Source organism: Triturus cristatus, chromosome 6, assembly GCF_964204655.1.
Source record: "Triturus cristatus chromosome 6, aTriCri1.1, whole genome shotgun sequence".
In the NCBI taxonomy this organism is placed as follows: Eukaryota; Metazoa; Chordata; class Amphibia; order Caudata; family Salamandridae; genus Triturus; species Triturus cristatus.
The window spans coordinates 1,089,294,527-1,089,322,022 of NC_140589.1; the positions used below are offsets into that span (position 1 = coordinate 1,089,294,527).

Here is a 27,496-nt window from a genome sequence, read left to right on the forward strand (position 1 = left end):
AAGATGAGCAAGGTGGGCGGTAGACTCGCTCTACTTTGACTAAAGCAGAAAAAGATAAATTAAAAACCGCTGCTAGAGAGGAAGCTAGTCGGCCTCACACTGCATCGATCCTCATAGCTATGGTTCAACAGTGGCAAGATATAGAGCAATTTTGTATCGTAGAAAAATTCCCTTGGGAGGTAATATTTGATTGGCGACAAATTTCTAAAGAACTAGAGCCAGCTGATATAAATACTGATTATAAACGACTGACAGATGTGACTTTTCCTTTTTCGGACATACCTGATATGATTAGACAAGTGGTTAAAATAACGAGATGAAACATTGCGTTTACGAAAGGAGCAAGATTTAGCTAGAAAACATGGTTGTAGAAGCAGTTCAATCCCAAGCACAGAAAGTAGATGCTCCGGTGGAAGAGATTGCACCCGGTTGTGGTACAATTACTATGAAACCAATGCGTGAAACTGCACCCTTGTATGTTTCTCCGAAGGGTGCAGGAACAGATGATGATAAAACTTTGGATGATGCAAAGGGATATTTTATATATAATTGGGTTTACGCTCCTTGCAGTAGAGCAGACGTTATGGCTCTTAAAGCTGCTTTGCCGGACCCCACGGAAAAATCCCGCCGCCTTCTATGAGGAGGTGGAAGGAGCCATTAGCTCCTGTACTATGACCTTGCCAGATATTGATATGTTCTTTGGGCTTATTTTGCCCCCTGATATGTGGAGAACAATACATAAAATAGATGATAATGTGGCATATGGTGATACTTGAAAAATTTAGAAGAAATAGATGCGGAAAGGGAGCCTGCGCAGAAACCTCAGAAGGAGATATTAGATCTTCCTAAAGCTATTTTGACTAAGTTAAAGACTCTCATACCCCCTAAGAAAATAGATTGGTCTACGTTAGCATCCTATAAACAGAAAAAGGATGAGTTTGTTTCTGATTTCTTTTCAAGATTTGAAGAGACAGAGCGTGGCTTGCAGCCGTGGAAGATTGCGGCTTAGTTCGCGAGCTGCGCTAGCAGACTAAGATTTAACCTAGCAATCCGGCACAATAAGGCCACAGACGCAGCCACCGAGGACGCCCAGTCATAGGCGAGTGGCGGCGACGGTGTCTGGCAGCAGTTCTGGGCGCCAGAGAAGGCAGAAACATTGTGAGCTGATCCGAGCCTGCGTTGGCAGAAAATGGCGCCTGCCCATGAACGGTGAGCGGAGGCTACCTGCGGTCCTGTTTCGCTTGCGGTAAGTCGGCGGGACTAAACGAGCCCCTCCTAAGTGGCGGAGAGTCGCATTCATACAGCGACGCGAGCACTGGGGTGAAGAGTAGAGTGGGTGGGCAGGGCGGTGAGGTGGGCTGCCGCGTCCGATATTTGCCGCCATTTACTGCGGGGGTGAGGAGGAGCCTGGAAGGCCAGGGGCTTTCCCCACGTTTGGAGTGCGGTACCTTGAGTCTGTGGCCGAGAGCCCTGGGCTACACGAGGTCGCGAAGACAGTGGGACTTGCAAGCGGCCCCTCCCCCATTCGTCTAACGGTGGTGGTGGCTGTTGGAGTGCGTCTCTGGACGCGCTAGGAGAGTGACTGAGCCATCTGTATTAGGCCGGAGATCTAACGTACTGTGACAGGCATAGCATTCCGCCGGGTCCCGGAATACATCTGTTGGACTGCCTCCCGCGAGCTTTTGTGAGTACCTGCAGAGTGCAGGTGTAGCAACGGACATTTGGCGTTGGTCTGCTCAACGGACATTCCCAAAGTTGAAAGCGGTCGGTGTCACTGCGACCTGTGACGAGTCCACCAGATCCTGATAAGTGGGTTATCCCGTGGCAGAGTGGAAAGGGGCTATCCATCGTGAGTGCAGGACCAAGCGGGGCTCCCCGGATTGCAGGTGCCCAGCTGTATCCTGGTTACCGGTTCACCATTGGTCGCAACAGGGCAGTGGGCCAAAGTAATCAAATCGACAAATACACTGTTGCAGTGAACCGGGAGGAAGGCGCGACGGGTGGGGGTCAGAACGATGACCCTGAGGACAGCGGCCCGGACCCCTCTTTGAAAGACATAATGAGGGCTATTAGAGACTTCCATGGTACCCTGGAGCCTAAACTGGACTCCGTGACAGAAGAGGTGAATCTCCTATGGGCGGACTTCTGGAAAATGTCATAAAAGGTCTCTGCTGCTGAAACTGGAATTGGGAGCCTTCAGTCGAGGACGAAGAGGCTGGAGGTACAGGTGGCCGCTCTCACGAAGAACCAGGCCGACATCCAAACTCGCCTGGAGGACCAGGAAAGCCGGGCTCGACGTAATAATATTCGCATAGTTGACGTGCCGGAAGGACTGGAGGGGCCATCGACGGACTGGTTTGTAGAGGACCTGATCCTAAACCACCTAAAACCTAAAGGTCTTTCAAATTTTTTCTCTGAGCGGGCACACAGGGCCTTGGGAGGTAAGCCCAAACCTGGGGCTCCTCCCCGCACGATCACCCGCATCCTTAATTACAGAGACGCCATACTACAGGCGGCACGCACTCATGGAGACCTTCACCGTGATAACGCCACCATCAGTTTCTTCCCAGACTTCAGGATCGACAGCGGCGCTCCTTCGATGGGGTGAAAAAGGCATTTTAAGACCAGGGTGTGAAATACATGATGCTCTTCCCGGCCAGACTCAAAATCCTGGATGGAGAGAAGGCCTACATCTTCGACACACGTGGTGGATGGGTTATCGATACGATGGGTAACTCCGCTATGGTAAAAGTCTGAAACTGGAATGTTAATGGGCTGCGCAATAAAATCAAGTGCACATTGATGCTGCAACATGTAAAGAGAGTCCTTCTTCAAGAATCACATCTGAAGGGGAATAGATGTAAGGCCCTCAATCGGTTCGGCTACAAAATGGTCGTGCACTCGGGGTTCACATCTGGGTCACGTGGTGTGGGTATCTTAGTACGTAGTACCCTACCTTTTATTTCTGGCACCTGGGTGGATGAGGCGGGCTGTTTCGCCGCAGTGGCGGGTGGATGGGAGGGACGCACATTAGTGTTCTGCTCGTGCTATATACCCCCTGGCCTCCATTCTGGGTGCTTCCCAAGCTGAGCACGTTCCTGACAAACCTCTCCGAGGGAACGCTACTTCTGGGTGGCGATACTAATGCGGTTATGTGCCCAGAGATTGACCGGTCCAATGCCCCCAAAGGTAGGCAGGGAGAGAGGGGCCTCTCTGATTTTGTTACTGCCATGGGGAGGGGGTGATCTGTGGCGGGCGCAGAACCCCACACTTGGACAATACACATTTCACTCAGCGCAGCATGGGTCCTTATCAAGGATTGACCATTTCGTTACTCGTTTGGATCAGATGGGGGAATTAGGCATTACTTTTCTCATGGCTCGGGGGGTCTCGGATCATTCCCCTATTTGTAGCACCCTTAGGGGCCCTGTCGGAAACAGAGCGGTCTTTTCAAGAATAGACCCTTGGCGCCTTCGAGACCCTGAAATTGATGACGGGCTCAGGGAGGGGTCCGAGCGGTATTTTAAGGAGAACCAGGGGTCCGTTTATTTCCAGATTTCCTTATGGGAAGCGTACAAGACGGTGCTGAGGGGCCTGGCTCAGTCACGTAATGGGACGAAAAAGAATGAGGAGTCCCTCCAGATTCGGCTCCTGGAGAGTGAAGTGCACCAGCTAGATGTGGACGCGGCGCAACCCCGTCCATGGATATTTGCCACAGGCTCAAGCTGAAGCAGTTCTTAGGGCATTGGCCGAGAGCGAGGCCCGAGCCTATGCGCTGGCCACGCAGCACCGAATATATGATGTTGGCGATAAGGCGTTGAAATTGTTGGCGTGGTTGGAGCGCCATGATAGGGAGCGTTCGTGGGTAGCGGCGGTATGGGACGGAGTTGGTGTCTGTGCTCGTCCAGCACAGATATAGCAGAGGCCTTTGCGGCTCATTTTGAGAGGGTGTACACACCTGAGTGCACTAGAACTGAAGAGGATTGTGAGGACTCCTTAGGACTTTGCGCTCCCCACGTTGACTGAGATGTGCAAACGGCTGGAGGCTGACATCACGGTAGAGGAGCTCGGCAGGGCGCTCAACTCCCTGCAGTCGGGCAAAGCCTCTGGTCCAAATGGGCTTCCCATCGAAATGTATAAAAGGCAGGCCTCGATTGTGATGGCCCCCATACTAGAGATGCTCAAGGAGGTGCAAGAGCGTGGGTATCTGTCCCCTGACCAGAGAGAGGCCATGATCGTGGTGATACACAAGGCTGGGAAACCAACGGACCAATGTACCTCGTACCGGCCGATCTCTTTGCTTAATGTGGAGGTGAAGGCTCTTGCTTTGGCGGATCGTGTACTATCGGTGGTTACAGACCTGGTCCATGTTGATCAATTTGACTTTATGCCTCGCAGAAGTACTCGTCATAGCCTTCGGCGTCTATATGGGGTGTTGTATGTGAAAAGGTAGCCTGATATATGCTGTCCACTAGTTCTAGTGGGCACCCTGTATCAGTCCAAACAACCCCTTATGGTGATAGGTTAAAGACATTTATAATCAAAAGGGAATGGATCACTTGTTGCTGGTACCAGGGTTCAGGTGGCTGTTTCCGATATAGGTAAAAACCCTCAATCACGTAAAGCAGTACGAGGGCGGTATATCTTGGTTCTCCGCCTTTAAATAGGTGATAGCATCATCATTGGGTTTATTCCATGCATCCTCCAACCTGGAGGGAACCACTGAATCTTCCAGTAGTGATCAGGGAAAAAATGATAAAATAAAAAAGTGAGAAGTGCTCAAGTGAAGTGATTGGTTATGATAAAAATTCCTCACGCTACCTATAAAAAAGCTTTTATTCTAATAGGTGCTGGGGAAAGGTTAAAAACATCGAGTTGCAGACTGGACGGATTATGAATCCTCTGCGATGTTAATCGTAGTGGTCGGTCGACATGTTTCAGCTCTTAGAGTGCCCGGGAAGGGGTCGGGGAGCTTTCTTCAGGACCTTGAGTGAATAAAGTGAATTGGGATATTTTCCAATATCATGTGGAAGTTCCAATATCAATTCAGAGGGACTTCGTCAGGGGTAGTACCTATATACAAGGATAGGAGGGAGGGAAAAGGGGGGGGGAGGTAAGTATAAGTGTCCTTGGTTAATGCAAGGAGACCGCTTTCCACTTTGCTGTACAGATGGCACCTTGTTAACAACGACTTCCCGCCTAGCGCACTTGACCTCCCTCTTAGCGCACATCACATCCACCACTTGGCTTTAACAAAGCATGCGTTTACATTGATGCGGAACTATATTACTAATACTGCCGCTATCATAGACTAGTACGTACCGTACCGTCCACAAACCCTTCAAATTTTACATACCGAAGGGCTCGATGCGGAACAGTACTTATTTATTACTAACACTGCTGCTATTACAGACGGATTTGTACCGTCTTTAAGCCCTTTCAATATACCTAATGGGCCTTGTACTAACCACGCCTCAGAGCCACAACTTTACTCTATCAAAAGGTTTATAAACGCTCACAACTTTTCCGCAAATTAGCATTATTTCTCTATAGATAAACATTTCTTTAACCGCTTGCTTCCCAGCACCTAGCATTTTGAAAGCTCACTCCCAATGAGCGTTGGTTCAAATCTCCACTTGCAGTTAAAAATGTATACCAAATGTATATAAAGATTTGCCAATTATAGTTGCTTTTGTATTGCTTTTTTTTACTACTTTTGCAGCATCCTTGACTAATGAAAACGTCCTCCTTGCATTAACCAAGGACACTTATACTTACCTCCCCCCCCTTTTTCCTCCCTCCTATCCTTGTATATAGGTACTACCCCTGACGAAGTCCCTCTGAATTGATATTGGAACTTCCACATGATATTGGAAAATATCCCAATTCACTTTATTCACTCAAGGTCCTGAAGAAAGCTCCCCGACCCCTTCCCGGGCACTCTAAGAGCTGAAACATGTCGACCGACCACTACGATTAACATCACAGAGGATTCATAATACGTCCAGTCTGCAACTCGATGTTTTTAACCTATCCCCAGCACCTATTAGAATAAAAGCTTTTTTATAGGTAGCGTGAGGAATTTTTATCATAACCAATCACTTCACTTGAGCACTTCTCACTTTTTTATTTTATCATTTTTTCCCTGATCACTACTGGAAGATTCAGTGGTTCCCTCCAGGTTGGAGGATGCATGGAATAAACCCAATGATGATGCTATCACGTATTTAAAGGCGGAGAACCAAGATATACCGCCCTCGTACTGCTTTACGTGATTGAGGGTTTTTACCTATATCGGAAACAGCCACCTGAACCCTGGTGCCAGCAACAAGTGATCCATTCCCTTTTGATTATAAATGACTAGCTGGAAGCCGTTTGGATCACAGCCTCTTCTTTTTCCCTACTTTTGATTGAAGGATAGGTTAAAGACAACCTTTATTGAAAGCTATCCTAGTGGTAGCTATGGAGAGCAGCCTTCAGGCTAATTCTTGAAGGAATGTAAAGCAGCTTGTTTTACCAGTCTATAATCTCTTGAATGATCAAATGAAAGGACACCCACACCAGGTATATATTTAAAATATATGTATTTAGGTTAACACACACCCCTCTAGTCTCTTTATGAGACTGGAGTTCGAAGTACTTAAGTTACAAGTGAGCAATCATCAGTAATAGCACAAATACACGTTTGGGCCCTAGGGGCGTACCAAACCATACCAAAAAAGTGGTATAAGAACCACGACTGGGATAGACACAAGGCCTAGAGCCTGTTGAATCGCTGGGACCCCAAGGAACCACCCAAGGTAGTGACACAGGGGACCCACGGGGACTGTGTGCAGTGTAAACACAGCCGCGGGTTCCCGTTATCTTCTATGGGCAATGTCGCGGTTGTAAATTTAAAGATTAGTGACACTTAGAATTGAGTCAGGACCAAACCCTTTTGCACTTAAGATGTTCTAGGGCTAGCACCTACGGGAGCACCAGAGTACTCAAGTTACCTCACCCAGGGAAGCCGAGTGCAAAGGTGTCTTTTGGTGTCGCGTCGCGTCGTCGATTGCAATGAAAGCTTGCAAAGAACTGCTGCTGCCGTGAAGAGAAGTGTCCTAAGAGATCCAAGCCTGGATCTAGGATGGAAGGAACCTGAAAGCCGAGGGGACAGAGTCTGGGTCACTAGCCAGTGACCGAGGGCAGGATGGACCAATGCCCACAGATGTCGGGTGCTTCAGGTGAGTTGATGGGTGTCTTGACTGTTCAGCCACGAGGTCCAGGAGGTGTCGTCTAAGTCCATGAGCCGGATTCGAGCTGTCCCACGAAGTCTGTCGAGTGCTGCGGTGTTGGCGACCAGAATGGACCCAACAAGCCTTGGGAACGGCAAGTCACTGGAATTCAGAGAAAGGACTGCGGTGCAGACCAGCAAGGTCTGAGGGACTCACCCAGCGAGGGTAAGTCAGGGCACGCCTGGTGCAACCAGGAAAGCCCAAGTAGAAGAGGAGTTGCCTTCGTGGGGACCTACTAGCCAACGGGCTAGTGATCGCGAAGGAGCCTCGAGCGGTCGCACTTGAAACTGGCCCACGGGTCACTCGTGGAGTGGAGGCCAGCAATCTTCGGTGCAGGAGCTGCTCAAGACTGGGGCTACTCAGAGCCCAAAGCACAACTTCGAGGAAGCCCAGGAAGATGCTGTTGCTGCAAAAGATCATGGTGTCTAGGGGTCACGGTTCCACGTCACCCACGATAGCCAAGGGCCTCAGCTTTCAGGGAAGTCTGGAAATCCACCTCTGGTGATGCAAAGACTTCGGCGTCCGGCAGGAGCTTCAGCAATGCAGACCGGTCAGTGGCTTCTTTAGTGCCTGCCAAGCAGGGGAGTCGCTCCTTGACCCCAAGGGAGATTTCTTCAGTCTTCTAGTCAGGATAGAACGTCATAGGTCCAGGATATATGTTGCAGAGTTTGGTCCAGGGTAATCTAAAGTCGCAAGGACTGGCTTCCCATACTTATACTAAGTTTGAGGGTTGGACATACTCACCTATGGGAGGGTTTGGAAAGAGGGGTGGTTACACCCATTTCCTTTGTCCAGTTTCGCGCCAGAGCAGGGGCAGGTAGCCCCTGCAACCAAATGTGCCCCCAGTGCAGGACTTCAAAGCACCAGAGAGTGCTCCCGCCCAGCTCCAATACACATCTGCCTGTCTGGGGAGGTGGTTACACCTCCCTTCGACAGGAAACCTATTGTCCAGGCCTCCCCTACCGGAGATTCGATCAGCAGCAGGAGGCCAGACCCGTGTCTGTGGCAGAGGCATCCATTTTGTGATGCCAGTGCTCAGGAAAGTCCTACCGGGTTTAGCCAGTGTGTACATGCCTCTCCCTCTAGAAGGGTGGAATGCTACCCCCACCGCTAGGACTGGCGGGGGTGGGGGGGGGGGGTAGTATTCCAAAGTGTTTGACACCAAACACAACATGTTTTGATGCAGCCATCCCAAAGTTAGCATTTACCGCGAGGTTATAATGCACTTAAGAGTATATGGTATGGCTGTATCACAGAACAGCCATCAGGAAGTATTTCCGAAAGCGGCAGAGGGGCTCAGCTCATGCTTGGGCACCCTCTCACACAAAACCAAGCACGCTACCTTCAGGATTGTCAAGGCCTGCCATAGGAGTGACTTATAGGTTTATATGTGTCTGTATATATAGGTGGATATAGGTAGGCTATAGCACTGTAAGGGGTGCAAGCACCACCTTACCCAGGCTGCAGTAGCAGACCTGTGGTGTCATTTTGGAGTGCTTCCCAGGGGTGGCATAATACATGCTTCAGCCCCTGGTAGGCCTCTGAGGTACCTATGCCCTAGGTACATAGTATACCATATACTAGGGGCTTATAAGGCACTCCAGAATCCAATTAGAAATGTACCTAATGTACATGGAAACCATTTTACAGAGAAAGCAGATCCCAGTCCAACTAAGTCATAAACCAGCTAAACACCAGGAAAAAAGTGGGGGCAACCATCTAGTCAGATTCCACCTTCCTACATTGTACATGACTGAGGATGTGGGAGACACCCAGACGGCATTGATGGCGCTGGACGCATTGATGGCCTTTGACCGCATAGAATGTGGCCCTACTTATTTATGGTACTTCAGGGGTTGGGCTTTGGACCGATCTTCTGCAGCTGGGTACGGCTCCTACATGAGCGACCGTCGGCTCGGGTGCGGTTTAACGGGGTGGTGTCTAGGGCCTTCTCCCTACGGAGGGGGACAAAGGAGGGATGCCCTCTGTCCCCTCCCCTCTTTGCCCTGGTGCTTGAGCCCTTGGCTCATTGGATCAGGAGGGATCCTTCGATTTAGGGACTAGCGGCAACAGATGAATGGGTGGAGCGTATATCTCTGTACGCCAAGGACATCATCCTGTATCTGGCAAGGCCATACCACTCGATTGCCCAAGTAGTTCACTTATTCGAGTTGTTTGGTAGCTATTCCGGCTATACGATTAATTGGTCAAAGTCTGTGATCTTCCCCTTGTCTGGTTCTCTTCCTCGAGTCCCCTCTAGATGCTCTGCACCGGTGGTCCTGGAGGGATTCAAGTACTTAGGGGTGTACATAACACGTAATAGAGAGGAATTCTTCAAGAGGAGTCTCGAACCCCAGCCGACTCGCCTGCAAGCTGACGTGGCCCACTGGCGCACTCTCCCGCTCCCTCGTATGGGTAGGGCGGCCATGTTTAAGATGCTCACACTGCTGAGGCTACTGTATGTTCTGCAGAACACCCCATATCCGATACCCACGAGTATGTTCAAAAGAATCTCTCAGGCGGTGCGGACCTTATTATGGGATGGACGGTCCCCTAGGGTAGCGCTACACAAATTACACAGGGGAGTGTACGAGGGGGGTTGGCGGTCCCGGATGTTAAATTCTACTACTGGGCGACACAATTGCTTGTAGTTAATGATTGGGTGTACACTGACAGGAACGAACCCGCCTACAGGGTAGACAGAATGGTCGGGGGCACTTGTGAAACTCTCCTGTATGCCCGTAGACCCCAGAAGGTAAGGCCAGACAACACTAGGGTTTGAGTTTGAGTTTGAGTCTAAAAGCACTTTTAAAGCGCACGTATACCGGCGGTTTCTTGGCGCTGTAGCTAGTGGGGACTGAGGGTTAAGAGCAGGGAGAGAGGAATGGGCATTTATTCAAAGGATTTTGTGAATAGGTAGGTTTTAAGATTTTTGCGGAATTGCGGATAGAGGGTGATGGCACGAAGATGGAGGGGAAGGGAATTCCAAAGGGTTGGTGCTAGAATGGCAAATTTGGAGCCGCCCCACTTCTTTCTCCGGAAGCGAGGGATGGTGAGGAGGGACTGAGAAGAACGACGTAGGTCCCTAGAGGGGACATAGGGAACAATCTCAGAGGAGATGAAGGCAGGTGCCAGGTCCAATCGGGCCAGGAAAGTGATGGATGCGAGTTTGAATTGAATTCTAGCCCGCACTGGGAGCCAGTGGAGAGATTTCAGAAGTGGGGTGGAGTGGTGGAATTTGGGAAGGTTGAAGGCTAGGCGGGCCGCCTGGTTTTGGATCTGTTGAAGGCGGCGCAAACTGTATGCAGGAATACCGGCATACAGAGCGTTCCCGTAGTCCAGGCGGGACACCACCATGGCCAGAATAATAAGTTTGAGAGCGGAAAAAGTAAAGAAACGGGACACCTTGCGAATAGTACGCAGTGAGAGGAAAGAAGAAGATACCACAGAGCTAACCTGGGAGTGGAGGGTGAGTTGGGAATTGAGCTTAATGCCTAGTGTTTTAACAGAGGAGGAGGGGGCAGGAGGAGAACCAAGAGAGGGAGGCCAGCAAAGGGGGGACCAGGGGCTGGATGAACCGCCCGTCAATACCAACTCGGTTTTGTCCGGGTTAAGTTTGAGGTGATTGTGGCTCATCCAGTCCCTGATGTGAAACATGACAGTTTGAAAGTTGAGGACAGCAGAAGGAGAGGAAAGATCAAAGACCAGCTGGAGGTCATCCGCATAGTTAAATACGGCGACCTCCATCTGTTGGAGAGAAAAGATAAGAGGGGCGATATATAGATTAAACAGAAGAGGGGAGAGAGATGAACCTTGAGGAACCCCGCACTGGACTTTCCGGAAGTCCGCTGTGAAGTCACCCAGGCGAACAGCCTGGGTGCGGTCGCTCAGGAAGGAGGACAACCAGACCAGGGCAGTCCCCTCGATCCCCGCCGCCCTGACACGGGAAAGTAAGATGTTGTGGTCCACCGTATCAAAGGCGGCTGAGAGGTCGAGGAGCACAAGGGCCTGGTGATGATTAGTGTCCATACCCTCCCTGAGGGTGTCGAGGACCGACATGACCACGGACTCCGTGGAGTGTGCGGGGCGGAAACCAGCTTGGCGGGGGGCAAGGGCTCCATGTTTCTCCACAAAGGAGCTCAGAGCGCAGGTGACGTGGCGCTCGAGCACCTTAGCTAGAAATGGCAGGAGGGAGATAGGGCGGAAATTGGCAGGGACAGAAGGATCTGCCCCAGGTTTTTTCAAGATGGGCACAATTACCGCAGACTTCAAGGAGCTAGGAACTATGCCTTGCGCGAGGGAGCTGTTGAGGAGGTGAAGGGGGGGATCTAGACAGGAGACAAAGATGTGGCGGAGGATATGGGCAGGACAGGGATCAAGAGGGGAGCCAGATTTGATCAGAGGCACCAATGAAGTCCGGTTTTCCCGAGTGATAGGGGGAAAGGTGGTTAGTTTACCTTTGGGAGGGGGACATTGGGGATCCACAAAAGAAGGGGGAGGTGGGGGGATGTTGGCCTTAATGGTGATAATTTTCTGGATGAAATAATTATTAAGAGAAAGACAGAGGTCATTTGACGGGACAGGTTTAAGCGTAGTTCTGTCCGAGAATGCCAGGTTGTGAACGATGGAGAAGATCTCCTTAGACTGGTTCTCCGCTGCTAAGATTTTGGAGGAGAAATAAGCTGTTTTGGCCTCCAGGATGCTTTTTTTGTACTGGTTAAGGATATTGATATATATATATATAGTCGTCCACTGCAAGCAAGAGGCGACTCGGCTCTTGGGCTGGGCTGTCAAGCTAACCGGGAGATCTCCTCTTTGGCAGGGGAACCTGTTGAGGCAAGTGGTTAAGTTAAGTGTTTAAGGGATGGCACCAAATAGGTATTGACTATCTGGGGGCATCTGGAAGGGGGATGCCATCCGTCCTTTTGAGTATCTCCAGAAGGAGTATAGCTTACATACCTCAGAGATATCAGAACATACGCCTCCAGCATGCTCTACTCTCGCACATACCTAGTTGCACAGTAATCCTGGAGTACCCCCTGGTGGAAGATTGTTTGTTACTCGACCCCATTGAGGAGAAATCCACATCCACTATCTACCGGAAATTGATAAACAATATACCCGATCCCTTGGTTAGTCTTTGAGCGGTCTGGGCCCAGGACCTTGGGAGCCTCGATGAGAAGGACTGGCAGGATGCGCTCCAGGGGCCCAGGGAAATCGCGATCCGGTCTAGGTTTAGGCTCGTACAGTTAAAAGTCCTCCATCGCACATACTATCCTCACATCCACCTGTATACATGGGGAAGGTGTCAGTCGGCGCTCTGTGTGCGGGGCTGCCAACAAGAGGGCTCCTTCTTCCATATCATTTGGGAGTGTCCGGTGATCAGTTCATTCTGGGTGAAAGTTACGGACACAATGTCCAGGGTAGCGGGGGTGCAGGTCCCGATGGACCCAAAGTGGCTTCTCTTGCTGATCAAAGGGGACAGTGACTGGTCGAGATATGTTGAGCTCTGGCTGGCCCTGGCTGCAGGGGTAGCGAAACAGAATATTGCTAGGGCCTGGGGGGTGCGGACGCCCCCTCTATGGGAAGATTGGCAGCGGGATCTCGACTGGTGCCAAAGAGCGGAAGAAACGGTATATAAAAGCAAGGGGTACACGAAGAAATGGAAGAAAATATGGGCGCCATGGCACAAATATAGAGAGGCAGGTGCCCTATTGGAGGAATAGTCAAATTGTATTGATGAAAGACATTGGGGAATCACGAATGTGTAATTCACAGATGTCTGTATTGTTCCCCAAGGTGCTATTTGTACATGGCATTGCATTGTATGGTCTTATGAGCACTGTTAATAATAAAAAGATTTCCCCCCCCCCAAAAAAAGATTTGAAGAGACATTCCATGATTTTAGTGGTCAGTCATTGGCTGATGATACAGGTATGCATTTATTTGTTGACAAATTTGTCGCTAATATGTTACCGGAATTAGCTAGTCACTTAAAGGCCAGCGAGAGTTCTTGGACCAAGTCTTCCCCAGTTTCCCTTTTGACTATAGCCCAATATTGAGCGACAAGAAGCGAAAGGCAGGGAGGATAAGAAGGTTATAGAATTAAAGACAAAAGTTAAGTTGGCTCAAGTATATGGTCCACCATTTAGGGGAGGTAGAAAAGGCGGACGTGCAATGTATACACCTGGAGTCCCCCCTCTCCCTTGAGCAAATTTGTTCCCTGATCGGTGTGCTTATTGTAAAGAGACTGGGCATTGGCATTCTGAGTGCCTTTTTTTGCGAGGTCAGCAGTATCAGCGGGGAAGGGAAAGTATGAGAGGACGCCCAGGGAATTCAGGAAACAGGGGAGGTACAGGAGCTCGTCCCAGGTTTGAGGCGGTTGAACAAGGGCCAAATTACTCTAATACTTTTGATAGACGAAATCAATACCATATTTCTGATTATTCTGCTGATGCTCTTGCAGATTTGGATTATGCATAGGAGTGCCTAGGATGGGGTAAGGAACTGGTTGAGGTGCCAGTAGATCAAATGGGTCCTTATGTTGACGCAAGTGTCTTGGGATCTACTGATCAGTTTCTGGTTGATACAGGGGCTACCCGTAGTGTTCTGTCTAAAAGATTAGTTCCTAGGGCTCCTCTGTCCGGCACAAAGATAACATTGATAGGATTTTGGGACACCTACACCTAGCCCACTTCCACAGCCACTTGAATTTGGATTTAGCAAATTCACTGTGGCATGTCCATTTTTGCTTTCCCCTAACACACTGGACAACATTGTGGGTATTGATGTGCTTAAATATTTTCGTGCTACAATACGATGTTCTCCGGAAGGTGTGCGTGCTATTTTGAATGATAATTATCCAATGGTTGAGAGATCCTGTCTTATCAATGAAGATGTCGCTCTGGCGTCCATACCTAGTACTTTGTGGGCTAGATCAGATACTGATGTGGGTCATATGGTTATTCCACCTGTGCATATCCAAGTAAAGGAGGGTGTTTCATTTCCTCGACTGCCCCAATGCAAAATATCCTGAGAATGTTAAGAAGCATTAGTATACATAGTTCAGGATTTGACTAAAGTGGGGGTAGTGGAAGAAGTCCCCTATAATACTTGCAATAGCCATATACTTCCTATCTTGAAAAAAGACACTGACACTAAAATCCACAGATTCATTATTGATTTGCGAGAGGTTAATAAAATTGTAGTGCCCCAATATCCGGTAGTTTCTGATATCACAACACTTCTCACTATGGTCCCTACCACTGCCACTACATTTTCGGTGATTGATTTGAAGAATGCCTTCTTCTCAATACCCATTCACTCTAAAAGCCGTTATTTGTTTGTGTTCACCCTGAAAATTAGATCCTTCCAGTGCTGCAGAGCTCCACAGGGCTATACAGAGTCCTAGCATTTACAGTCAGGCATTAAAAAGGCAGCTTGATTCCTTTCCTGTAATAAAAGGGGTGGCTCTTGTCCAGTACATCGACATCTTGTTAGCTGCAGATACTCCTGAGCATTGTGAAGAAGGAACACTGTTATTATCAATTCTTGCATCTCATAATCGCAAAGTCTTGCGAAAGAAATTGCAATATTGTAAACAGCAGGTTACTTATTTAGGTCACCTCCTGTCTAAGGAGGGACGTGCACTCACACCAGAACTTATTCAGACCATTTTAGATACTCCTGTGCCTCGTACTCAGAAGGATGTCTGTGCACTGATTGGCCTTACTTCTTCTTGTAGACAGTGGATCCCCAGTTTTTCACACATTATTAAACCTTTGTTGGCCCTTTTGACTAAAGACACTCCGATGCCCCTCCCATGGACTACTGAATGTCAGAATGCCTTCCAACAGTTACGCCAAGCTCTTTGCTCTGCACCAGTATCAGGGAATCCAGACTACACTAAGACTTTCACGCTCTACGTACACGAGAGGAAAGGTTGTGCCCTCTCAGTCTTAACACAGATACACGGTGATAAACAATGTCCTTGTGCATATTTCTCAGCTGTCCTTGACCCAGTCGCTCGCGCACCGCCTGGATGTTTCCGAGCAGTGGCAGCAGCGGCTGTATCTATACGTCAGAGTGAAGGAATAGTTTTGTCACACAAACTGCTTGTATTAGTACCCCACTCAGTTGATGCTTTGCTAAATCAAACGAAAACACAGCATTTGACTAGTGCTCGCTTGACAGGATATGAATTGACCCTTTTGGCCCCTCCTATCACATTGAAAGGATATTTGACATTAAGCCCTGCTACACTATTGCCAGTTCCAGCTACTCAGCCTCAGTCGCAAGTGTTACATGATTGTATATTCCTCACAGGGTCGTCTGTGGAAACGCGTAATATTTTACGTTAGCATAAGCAACAGTAATTTTGGCTGTGGCATCCATTTAGTTTCCTTCTTAATTCTTTCGTCCTCTGCCACTCGCCTTTTCACTCTGCTTGTGTCATCTATTTTAGTTGACCTCCTGACATTGCTAAGCAATGTACGTGCTGGGGGTTTGTAGCTGCCAGTGCACCTGGTCTCAGATGTTAACGGTTGACCATTTACTGCTGCCATAAGCATTCCTGCTCCTCCTCCCACTTTGCTGACCACGTAGTCATCTATCTGCCCTTGTTTGTGATAGCCATATCCGTGTATAAACTTGTTCTTTCCAGTTCTGTCCACATGCTTACATTGCAACTTGACTGTATAAAAGGACGATGGTTTGTGAATCCAGTGTGCCTCCTCCTGCAACACTGAGAGTGTTGTGTGGACGTGGTCCCACTCATGAGTGATTAATAAACTTATTTACTCAAACTCTAGTGCCGATCTCTCTTTTGTTAGTCTTCGGACCCGTGGGCAAGAGGGTGACCCTGCACCAGTGTGCCCTCTTTTAGGCACTTTTCCACAGACTTGCACATTTTCATAGATAACCCTGTTAAATCTCTCAAAGAGACCATTACTCCTTGGATGATATAACAAGGTTTTGGTATGTCTAATTCCCAAAAACCTCACAAGTTCTTCGAAGTGTGCAGATGTAAATTGCTACCCATTATCCCACGGACCCATGGCCAAGTCCTTGGGTCTTTCCACTAAGAGCCCAGCCACTCCTGGGTTTCGTTCCTTTCGTGGCCAAGGTGGGGCACCCAGGCACGTTCCTTCAACAAGCCTGTGCAGAACCAGCCTCAGCGCGGCCGCGGCTTCCGCAGGGGCGGCTCTGGGAATCAGCATGGGGGGCAGTCCACCTCCGTCCCTGCTGCTTCTACCTCTAAACCTTCCTAATCCGAGCTTTGTGGAGCACCCCACGCTGGTGGGTGGCAGGATCCGCCAATACCGCCACCACTGGCGTGATAACACATCGGCCAAGTGGGTGTTGTAGATCATCCGCAGGGGTTATTTTCTTCCCTTTCAGTCCTCCCCTTCCGCCATGCCACCTTGGTGCCACCGCATGTCGGGGGATCACTTGCTGCTTCTCCAGCAGGAAGTTACGTCCCTCTTGGCCTAGGGGGCCATCGAGCACGTTCCTTGGCCAGAAGTAGGACGTGGTTGTTATTCTCACTACTTTCTGATCCCCAAGAAGGACAAAGGGGGCCTGCGCCCCATCTTGGACCTCAGGAACGTCAATCGCTTCCTCCGGAAGGAGAAGTTCAAGATGTTAACTCTGGCTCAGGTCTTGGCTGCCCTCGACCCTGGAGACTGGATGGTAGCGTTGGACTTGCAGGACGCATATTTTCACATCTCCGTCCTGCCGGCCCACTGGCGTTACCTGCGGTTCACGGTAGGCCGCAAGCATTTGCAATTTGCCGTACTCCCCTTCGGCCTTACCAGCGCCCCTCGGGTGTTCACAAAAGTGATGGCGGTGGTCGCAGCTCACCTGCGCAGGTCAGGGGTCTCAGTCTTCCCCTACCTCGATGACTGGTTGTTAAAGGCTGGCTCGCCCCAGACAGTCGTCACCCACGTTCAGATTAAGGCCGACCTCCTGCATCTGCTGGGGTTCTCCATCAATGCCAAAGTCGCACCGGAGTCCCTCTCAGAAGCTCCCCTTCATCGGAGCGGTTCTGGATTCAACTCTGTTTCCAGTTTATCCTCCCGAGCAGCGAGTCCGGGACATTCAGGCTATGATTCCGATCTTTCAGCCTCTGTCCCGGATTTCAGTCTGGATGACCCTCCGGCTCCTGGGCCTGATGGCCTCCGGCATCCTGCTAGTGCAACATGCCAGATGGCATATGCAGGCTCTGCAGTGGGACCTGACGTTCCAGTGGGCGCAGCATCAGGGCAACCTGTCCGATCATGTCCAGATCTCTGAGGGCACTGCACGAAAATTGCAGTGGTGGATCACAAATCGCGATTGGGTCAGTAGCAGATCTCTCTCCCTTCCCCAACCGGAGCACACAGTGGTGACGGATGCTTTCTCCTGGGATGGGGAGGCCACTTGGGAGAGGCGGAGATCAGAGGACTCTGGTCTCCGGCGGAGTCTCGGCTCCATATCAACCTTCTGGAGCTGAGGGCCATCCAGCTTGCACTGAAAGCATTCCTTCCCTCTTGCACTGAAAGCATTCCTTCCCTCTGTCCAGGGAAGTGTGGTGCAGGTGTTCACGGACAACACCACCGCCATGTGGTATTGCAATAAACAGGGCGGAGTGGGGTCCTAGACCCTATGTCAGGAGGCTCTGCGCCTCTTGACATGGCTGGAACATCTAGGCACCACCTTGGTGGTTCAACACCTGGCAGGTTCTCTGAACGCCAGGGCGGACAAACTCAGCTGCCGGTGCTTGATGGATCACGAATGGTGTCTGCACTCGGACGTGGCGCAAGGTCTCTTTCTGCAGTGGGGAGAGACTTGGTTAGATCTATTTGCCACCGAAAAGAACGCGCAATGTCATCAGTTCTGCGTGTTGGAATTTCCAAGGCGGCACTCGCTCGGCGACGCTTTTCGTCGCGAGTGGAGTTGCGGTCTGTTGTACGCCTTTCTGCCTGTACCACTTCTGCCCAGAGTGCTGAAGAAGATTCGGCGCTACCTGACCCAAGTCATCCTTGTGGCTCCGGATTCGGCATGAAGATACTGGTATCCTGAGCTACTCAGCATGGCGATCGATCCCCCGACCCGTCTGCCTCTTTGGGAGGATCTTCAGTCACAGCGACAGGGGACGGTCCTCCACCCGAACCTGTCCAGCCTCCACCTCCATGCGTGGAGATTGAGTGGCGGCAGTTGCCTGCTTTCGATCTTCCTCCTGAAGTCTGGGATGTCATTCTCGCTGCCAGGCGTCCCCCCACTAAAACTGTATACGCAGGTGGAACAAGTTTGTGGCATGGTACACAGCAAAGGCTGTGGATCCCCTTTCTGCCCCTCTTTCTGAAGTTCTTCTGTTCCTTCTTTATTTTGCCCAGCAGGGCTTTGCTCTGGGCACTATCAGAGGTTATCTTTCGGCCATCTCCGCCTTTTTGAGGCTTCCAGATCAGCCTTCTCTCTTTTATACCCCGGTTGTTAACCGTTTCCTTAAAGGCATTATGCACACGTTTCCTTCCTTGATGTTCATCATGCCTCAATGGGACTTGAATCTAATTTTGACCTATCTGATGTGCGCTCCTTTCGAGCCCCTTCATACCTGTCCTTTGCGTCTTCTCACTCTCAAGACTGCTTTCCTGGTAGCTATCACCTCTGCCAGAAGAGTGAGTGAGCTCCAGGCTCTTTCTTCCAAACCTCCTTTCCTTTCTGTTCATCAGGACAAGGTGGTGTTAAGGACCCGTCCATCTTTTTTGCCAAAGGTGGTCACGCCCTCCCACATCGGGCAGACCATCACTTTGCCTATCTTCTTTCCGCCTCCGCATCCTTTGAGGGAGGAAGAGAGGCTCCACCGTCTGGACCCAAAACGTGTGCTCGCATTCTATCTAAAGCGTACACAGCAGTTCCTGGTGGATGACCAGGTCTTTGTTGGCTACGTGGGTGCGAAAAAAGGTCAGTCTGTGCACAAACAGACCATCTCTGTGGGTCGTTCTGTGCATCAAAGCATGTTACTCCTTGGCTAAGAAGGAGCCTCCTGTGGGGCTGCGTGCCCATTCTACCAGGGCAACTGCAGCCACTACTGCCTTGGGACTTGGCGTCCCCTTGCAAGACATTTGTCAGGCAGCTACGTGGGCCTCGCTGCACATGTTTACCAAGCATTACTGCCTTGACAGTCAGGTCCGGAGAGACTGCTTCTTTGGCCGTTCTGTTCTCCATGGCTTTCTGGTGTAATCTATTCACAGACCCACCACCGGGGTTGGTATTGCTGGGGTATTTATTCTAAGGTAAGGAATCCATCACTAACGTGTCTCTTTCAGATGCACAAGTTACTACTTTTGTAACGCTATATCTGTAAGAGACATTAGTTAGTGATAGATTCCTTACTGCCCCATCCTCCCTGTTCTGCAAACTGATTCTAGGGTTAAGGTCATCCCCCTTTCAGGGCCCTAGTTTCATGGCACCAGTGGTCAGTTTTCTTGCATGTCTCTGCGTTCCTGGCGCGGAAAGTCATGTACAGAACTGACGTCAGCGCGCATGGGTGGCGCCTAAGTAGTCTCCGTGACGTCATCTCGGCGCTTACGACGCCAGTGACTGATGCAGAGCCGCACGACGCCACCTACTGACGCGCAGGGGTACTGCTACAGAAAACTTTCCGGATCCAGTCTGACGCCTGAGAATATTCTAAGGTAAGGAATCTTTCACTAACTAATGTCTTACAGATATATCGTTACACAAGTAGTAACTTGTGCATTTGGTGTGATGCACATCAGATGAATAAAATCATCCTCTAGGTTTCCTCTGAAAGGTTTTGTCAGAACAATATCTAATTTTAATAAGATTTTGATAGTTTTTTTTTCTAATAAAGTTAGATTTTCTTCAACTTGAATAGCGATAGTTGTGATTTTGATTATAGTAAAACGTTAGGAATGTGTGTACAAAACCTTCCTATTAATTTGACTGTTTGATAATTGTCTTTTTTTGTTTAGACTTTCAGTGTAGAACATATCTTGCATGAAATACATGAAGCTTTAAGCAAGTCTGGAATAGTTCAAACTAACTTGGCAAAACCACTTTATGGTTCACTATTTCGCATTGCATTGGCAAATAATTGGGATGATCTCAGGTGTCCTGGGCAGAGGATAGAAAAGGTATAGTATTATATTTTAAATTTTTCCTATGTAATGTTATTATGTATTTCTTGGAGACTCTTTTTTTTTTTATATAACATGGATAATGATTAGATAACTACTAAACGTTAAATAGGTTTGTCGGTCAGCATTTTTTAATAAATGGTAATCTTTGTCAGTGTCACCAAAGTAGCTTGTTGTGTAGCTATATTCCTAGATATATCTTTGGACAGTCATCATTCTGTCTCGGACGCCACTTTAGATGCAAGATTTTATTTGTATTTTTTTTGCAATTTTATATAGTGCGGACATTGCCTGAAGGTATCAGTGTTTTACAACATTAGCAAGATACGTGGGTTGCAGCGAGTTCCAGTAATTAAATTCGGACGTTTACATTGGTAAATGCATAGCTAAAGCATAGATATAGATCGTAGGGGTCACATAACTAAGGTAGTTCAGATCCTGGTGAAGAGAGTACCTAAGTGTTTTTCGAGGTTAATTGAGTGAGCTTGAGCAGGTTAAGGTTGAACAATGGGTTTCCTGTCACAGGGAGGTGTGACCACCTCCCAGACAGGACTTAGTGTATTGAGCTTGCCAGCACGACCAGGCTGCTTTGAAGGGCACATTTGGTACCCTGATTGCATACTCCAATTTGAGCCAGTTCAGGTAAAGCTTGATTCCCGCTCTGGCACGAAACTGGACAAAGGACATGGAAGTATCATCTTCTCTGACCAGCCCCTTGAATCGTCCCAACCCTTTCCCTTGGGTACTTAAGGGCTTACCTGTGGGTAGCTCTTCAGATTCATCGTGGGTCAAGATTCAGACCCGAAACCACTTCAACTGCATAGGCACCTTGGACTTCGCTGGACCTCGCCTGGAACTGAGACTGCACCAAGGAAGACTCCATATGCTCCTAGTCTTGCTGCAAGTCTTCTATGTCATCTGTGCCTGTGCTTCATCCAGGTTCCCCTTCAAGCCTGTAGGCATCAAAGATACCCGAAGGAATCTCCCTTGAATTGAAGGAGTCGCTCCCCTGCATTTGCAGGCACCACAACAAAGCTGACCAGCCTGCTGCTCCTGACATCCTACAGACTCCGAAAGGCTCAGCAACACAGTTGGTGGTTCTGCAACTCCCTTGAGGCCTGACCTGCCCTCTCAGTAGGTTTGAGGCCATATCCCTCGTCTGAACCACTGGAGCGTTGACTTACAGTTGCCAAGGCTAGTTAGCTCTGTACTCCAGAGATCTTCGGCAACAAGAAGCTCCAGCCTCCAGCATCTCTTCCTGGAAAGATCTTTGTTCTCACCGCATCCTCTGCACCATGGGCCTGCATCTTTTGTGAACTCCTCGAGGTTCTCTTGCGACTCCTGTGCCTTCGGCATGTGGGTCTTCTTGAGGGTCTTCTGTGGCTTCAGTGGGCTTCCCTGCTTGTTCAGGGCGTGCTCTCTCCTGCAGTTGGTGCGTCCCTTGGTCCTTGCTACTGCCCAACATTGCTCCTTTTTCGTTTACCACGTCTGTTGCTGCTGCCAAGGCTTGTTGGTGCGCCCGCCTGACACTGACCTCCTGGTCTTGACTTCCGACATGGGACAGCTTGTGAATGGCTCCTGGTTTTCCACAGCGTTGCCTGGTCCTCACAGCTGCAGCGACAAGGTATCCATCATTACTCCTGCATCTTCTGTCATAGGTGGTCATTGCTCTTCCGTGCCTCCTGGTCACCTCCAAGTGGCATAGACTCTGTCCCCTCTGCTTGCAGGTTCTTCTCTTCAAGAGTCCATCCTTGGATTCCACCGGAATCTTTCACCTTCGCCAGCGGCATCTTTCCTGAAGTCCTCCATTGGGGTCTATGGCGGTTTCCGACATCAATTCCCACCTTTGCACCAGTCTTCCCTGGTGTAGATTTCCTGGTTCCTGGGGTATCCACTTATGGGGTGACTCCCCAACCTTCTGTCTTCCACTGGGTTTCTTCAGGGTCCATTGGGAAGGGTATCTGTTCTTGAAAACTGCAACCAAGACTTTTCCATTGACTTGCATTGAGTACGCGGCTGCGCTTCCACTCAGACACAGCCTCTGTGGGGTTCCTGGGTAAATACCTTCGGGTGGTTGCACGGGTCCTCAGCTCTTCTGAGTCTTCTGGTCCAAGTCCCGACTTAGGTCACAGTTCGCATTCCACTTTTCAGGTCGAGTGCTGACTTGTTGTAACTCTCTGTGGGGCTTTGGCAAACCCACCCATTGCCATAGGCTGTTAGATGCTGGATTCGGAAATGCTGACTTCTTATTTTTCTGTTACTTCAACTGTCCCTCCATTGTGTGGCTCCTCCCCCCTCACTCCAAATGGCGATTTCACTAATGGTTTCTTTTGGTTGTCCCGCAGGAGAAGGCGTGCTGGTTTTGTTTTTGGTACTTCACCCAGAGTTACTCCTCGCCACTCCCCTTGTGCCTTCAGGGTTCCTCCTAGTCGTCTCAACGTCGCAGTTCCTTCTGGATATATATCTTTTTTTGGTTTATCAGCATTCCTGCCATCGTTTTAGTGACTAACGGCATGTATTTTTCATTTTTAAATGCACTGTTTTACCACTACAGAGACTTGAACCAGGTTCCCCAGGTCCGAAGCCTGCAGCTCTGGAGGTTACACCACAGTCTCTCTCTCTCTCTCTCTCTCTTTCTCTCTCTCTTTCTCTCTCTCTTTCTCACTCTCTCTTTCTCTCTCTCTTTCTCTCTCTCTCTCTCTCTCGCTCTCGCGCCCTCTCGCTCTCGCCCTCTCTCTCTCGCCCTCTCGCTCTCGCCCTCTCGCTCTCTCTCTCTCGCCCTCTCGCTCTCGCCCTCTCTCTCTCGCCCTCTCTCTCTCTTCCCTCCCCCCCCCCCCCCCCCCCCCTGTTTTACTTTTGCTTGTTAATCCTTGAGCCTAGTCTGGCACAGAAACTCGAGGGTTGCACACACCCACCCCCATCTATCTATAAACTACCTGTGTTGTATTCATTTCGTTATTTGTCATGATGTGTTGTGTGACCTGCGACTTTTGTCGAAGCTGACGCGAAGGGAGTCGCATCTGCACAATTCAAGGATGCTCTCAAGTTCAAGGGGCTGATGTTGTGCTTCTCACTTCTGAATGTCAAAACATTGTGATTTCTCATCCCTCCCTCGTTGATCCCCTCTCCCTCCAGGCCTCTTCCCCCCCCCTTCCAGGCTTCTCGTCCCTCCCTCATTGCTCCCCTCTCTCTCAAGGCTTCTCGTCCCTCCCTCATTGCTCCCCTCTCCCTTCAGGCTTCTCGTCCCTCCCTCGTTGCTCCTCTCTCCCTCCAGGCTTCTTGTCCTCCCATGCTGCTCTCTTCTCCCTCCAGGCCTCAAGTCCCTCCTCTACTGATCTCCTCTCCCTCCAGGCCGATCTCCTCTCCCTACAGGCCTTTTGTCCCTCCCTCGTTGCTTCCCTCTCCCTCCAGATTTCTCATCCCTCCCTCATTGCTCCCCTCTCCCTCCAGGCTTCTCATCCCTCTCAAGCTGCTCTCTTCTCCCTCCAGGCCTCTCGTCCCTCCTCCTCTGCTGCTCTCCTCTCCCTCGAGGACTCTCGTCCCTCCCCTCTTACTCCAGGCTTCTCGTCCCTCCCTCGTTGCTCCCCTCTCCCTCCAGGCTTCTCATCCCTCCCTCGTTGCTCCCCTCTCCCTCCAAGCGTCTTGTCTTCCCATGCTGTTCTCTTCTCCCTCCAGGCCTCTCTTCCATCCTCTACTGCTCCCCTCACCCTCCAGGCCTCTTGTACATCCCTTCTCCCTCAAGACTTCTCATCCCCCCCCCCCCCCTCGCTGCTCCCCTCTCCCTCCAGGCTTCTCATTCCTCCCATGCTGCTCTTTTCTCCCCCCAGGCCTCTCATCTCACCTCTGCTACTCTCCTCTCCCTCCAGGCCTCTCGTATCTCCCCTCTCCCTCTGCTTAATTTGAGCTGGCGGTTGCAGCACCCAGGATAATGTGCCACATGGATAAATACTTATAAGGCCCCAAAGGGGAAACTGATTGCATTGCAAATGCTTGTTTAGTATATGGTTTGTCTCCCCCTGGAGACCACTGTGGATTTGTGCTTACTTACCTGATTACATTTGAAGTATTATGTGTATTGTGTTGATATCTCGGGGTAGGAGATATACCAATGTGTTAGTGAGTGCATATAATAAATATACGTATTCTTATAACTACACTGTGTGGTTATTTGTCGTTTAACCTACACTGTATGATTAGTTCTGGTAAAACAAGCTGCTTAACACTCCTGGACTAAACCTGAAGGCTGCTCCCCACAGCGACCACTTAGAGAGCTTTCTATGGTTGTCTAAGACCACTAAACTCACCATAAGGTTTGTCTGGATTAGCGCACGGTGCACTTAAATAAGTGTGCACCATATACTAAGCCATGCTCCTACACAGTCTGTCAAGTATTTGTGCAAAACTTCAAAGAGTAAAACAGTGAAAACACCACACAAAATGTACCACACCAAATTAGAAAAATTGTTCTGCCTTTAATAAATAAAACGAGGTCAAAGGAACAAAAATCCAATAAGTAGAAATTGATTTATGAATTTTCAAAGATGAAACTGTAAAATAGTGCTTAGAAGCAAAAAGCGTCGTCTGGGGATATCTGGTTGCACCAGACTGGGACAAAGACAGACGTTCAGGCCACTGCGATGCAGCTTGGACCTGCTAAGGGAGCCAGTTTGAAACAAAGTACCTTAAATCTGATTTGTGAAGCGTTGCGTCTGTTGCAAACCATGCAAACGAGGTGATGCATTGATTTTCTGAATCCATTAGCAGCGAGGCGTCTGTTCCAAGACCCAGCAAAGTTAGGGTACTAGTTCCGCTGCGTCGACGTCTAGGATCCAGGCCCCTAGGCATGTGATGCAACGACCAGTGTTGAGAATGCGTTGTAAAGATTAGGCGATGCTTCGGTTCCAATGAGCGATTAGGCTGCAGTGCAGCTTGTCGTCCCGTCCTCCAGCGACGGGATGCGAGTACTTTGCAATGGGAAAAGTGCAGCAGTGGCAGTCCCGAAGGCGATGCACAGGTTCTGTTCCACGCAACAGCAGCAGAGGATGTGGCAGTTCCAGTGGAGCAAACACCTTAGGCCCACTTCAAAGGACCTAGGACTGGGGTGGCACCACTTAGCAGCACAGATGGTAGAGTCCAGGAGCAGGGTGGTTAGAAGTCTTTTATGTCCATGAAACGCCAGTTCAGGAGGCCAGCCAGCTTGTTCTTGGAGTCACTCTGGGTTCAAGTGATGCATGTTAGGCCTTGTCACCTAGGGAAGAGAGAACAACAGACAGCAGGGCAACACAGCAAGGCAGGAGTCCAGCAAGCAGCAGTCTAGTTCATCAGCAGCACAACAGTTCATCTTCCTGGCAGAGTAGTCACAGGTCCAGACGTTTACTGAAGTAGTGGTGTCAGAGGTTCAGTACTTATAATCTATTGGGCATTTGAAGAGGGGTAGACTTCGAAGACAGGCCTTTGAAGTACACAGAGGTCCTTCCCTTTCTGCCCCTGTTCCAGGCACACTACATGGTGGTATGCATCAATTTATGTGGGGACAGGACCCAGCCTATACAGGTTTAAGTAAGGCTGGGTCAAGCTCCTTCCTCCCATCCTCCCAGGGGTGGCCCATCAAGTCACATCTAAGCTTCCATTGTGTGTGGCTGTCTAGGGGGAATACGCAAAGCCCAGCTGTCGCCCACCCCAGACAAATGATCAGAGACCGGCAGCAGGCACCAAATGTCTGAATTAAAAAAAATGCCAGATTCAAGCTAGCCTGGCTGATGAGGGGTGTTACCCCGAAACCGGTCCAGGAATCTTGTTTCTGGTCCAGGGAAGACTAGCAGTTATTGCTGGACTGTTGAAGACCGATTTGCATATGGCTGGGTCTAAACTGGAATGGCGTAGTGCGCAAAAAACTATGGATTTAACCCAGATATGTGACTCGGTGAATGTTTGATTAATTCAGCATTCCGTCCATCATCTGTTCTTTTTTCAACTTTCTGAAAGTGGCATTTTCAGAATTGCAATTTAAAATTTGACTTCACATATAAAAAAAAATACTAAACAATCGCCCAGACCCCTTATTATGCCTGCTTCACTACTGGCAGATGGACCTGGGGGAGCTTGAAGACGAGGATTGGCGTGATGTGCTAGCCTCCCCTAGGGAAGTGGCTATCTCCATGAGACTAAGACTGGTCCAATTGAAGATCTTACATTGTATATATTTAGATGCAGGGATCTTGGTCAAAATGGATAGGATTGCTGACCCCCCCTGTGCCTTAGGAAATGTCACCAAATAGGAACCTTTTTCCACATCATTTGGGACTGTTCACTAGTGAAAGTATACTGGGGTGATGTCAGGAAACAGATGGAAAGAGCAGGCGGTAAGACTCTGAAAGCCTCTCCCCAACTATGCCTACTAAATATTTGGGAAGCCACTGATCTAACGCAAACCGAGAAAACATGGGCCTCTTTGGGATGGGCCATTGCAATGCGCAAAATTGCACAAAAATGGGGGGTGGGGGTGATCCCGACTGTGCGCGACTGGGCAGTCGACATGGACAGGACAATGATGGCTGAAAAAGATGTCTTCAAAAATAGGGGCTGCCACAAAAAATGGGACTGTAAGTGGTCAGGGTTGAATAGATACAGAGGAGATATCTGCATATCCCCTACAATCGAACTGCGCCGTGATCGGCTTAAACTAGGAAATGTAGCTGATGTCTATAATGTGTCCCTGCATGGAGATGAATGACGTGATCACCTGTATATTGTATACCAAGTGCTGCAAATGTTTGTATTGCAATTGTGACGTAGTGTTGAGCATTAACCAATGGCCATGTTTGAAAGTGCCAATGTGACTGCATACGACTGTAAACTGTGATTCCCACATATTCCTCACTTGGAATCATGCATATGTGTATTGTAGACTCGTATACTGTCATCTTGCTATCTGTTTGTTTTTTCTTAATAAAAAGAATATTAAAAAATTCGACTTAACCATAAGTTGTGATTTTAAATTGAGAGTCCAGAGACACCAAACTTGGAGGTCTTATCTCTTCTCAACTGAAAATTACACTTTTAAAATGTAATAAGGTAATC

At 49.3% G+C, this 27,496-nt stretch overlaps 1 protein-coding gene across 3 annotated transcripts in view; it reads left to right on the top strand.

Annotated features, from left to right (window-relative positions):
* LYST (lysosomal trafficking regulator) overlaps positions 1 to 27,496 on the top strand; it is a 3,752,809-nt gene that overhangs the window by 536,775 nt on the left and 3,188,538 nt on the right. For 2 of the 3 annotated variants that reach the window (XM_085611970.1, XM_085611971.1), the window contains exon 6: positions 20,252 to 20,413. The exons of the other annotated variant lie outside the window; for it this stretch is intronic. In XM_085611970.1, coding sequence (XP_085468096.1) covers positions 20,252 to 20,413 — 162 coding nt within the window. The remainder of the gene's footprint in view (positions 1 to 20,251; positions 20,414 to 27,496) is intronic. 3 annotated transcript variants of the gene reach the window in all.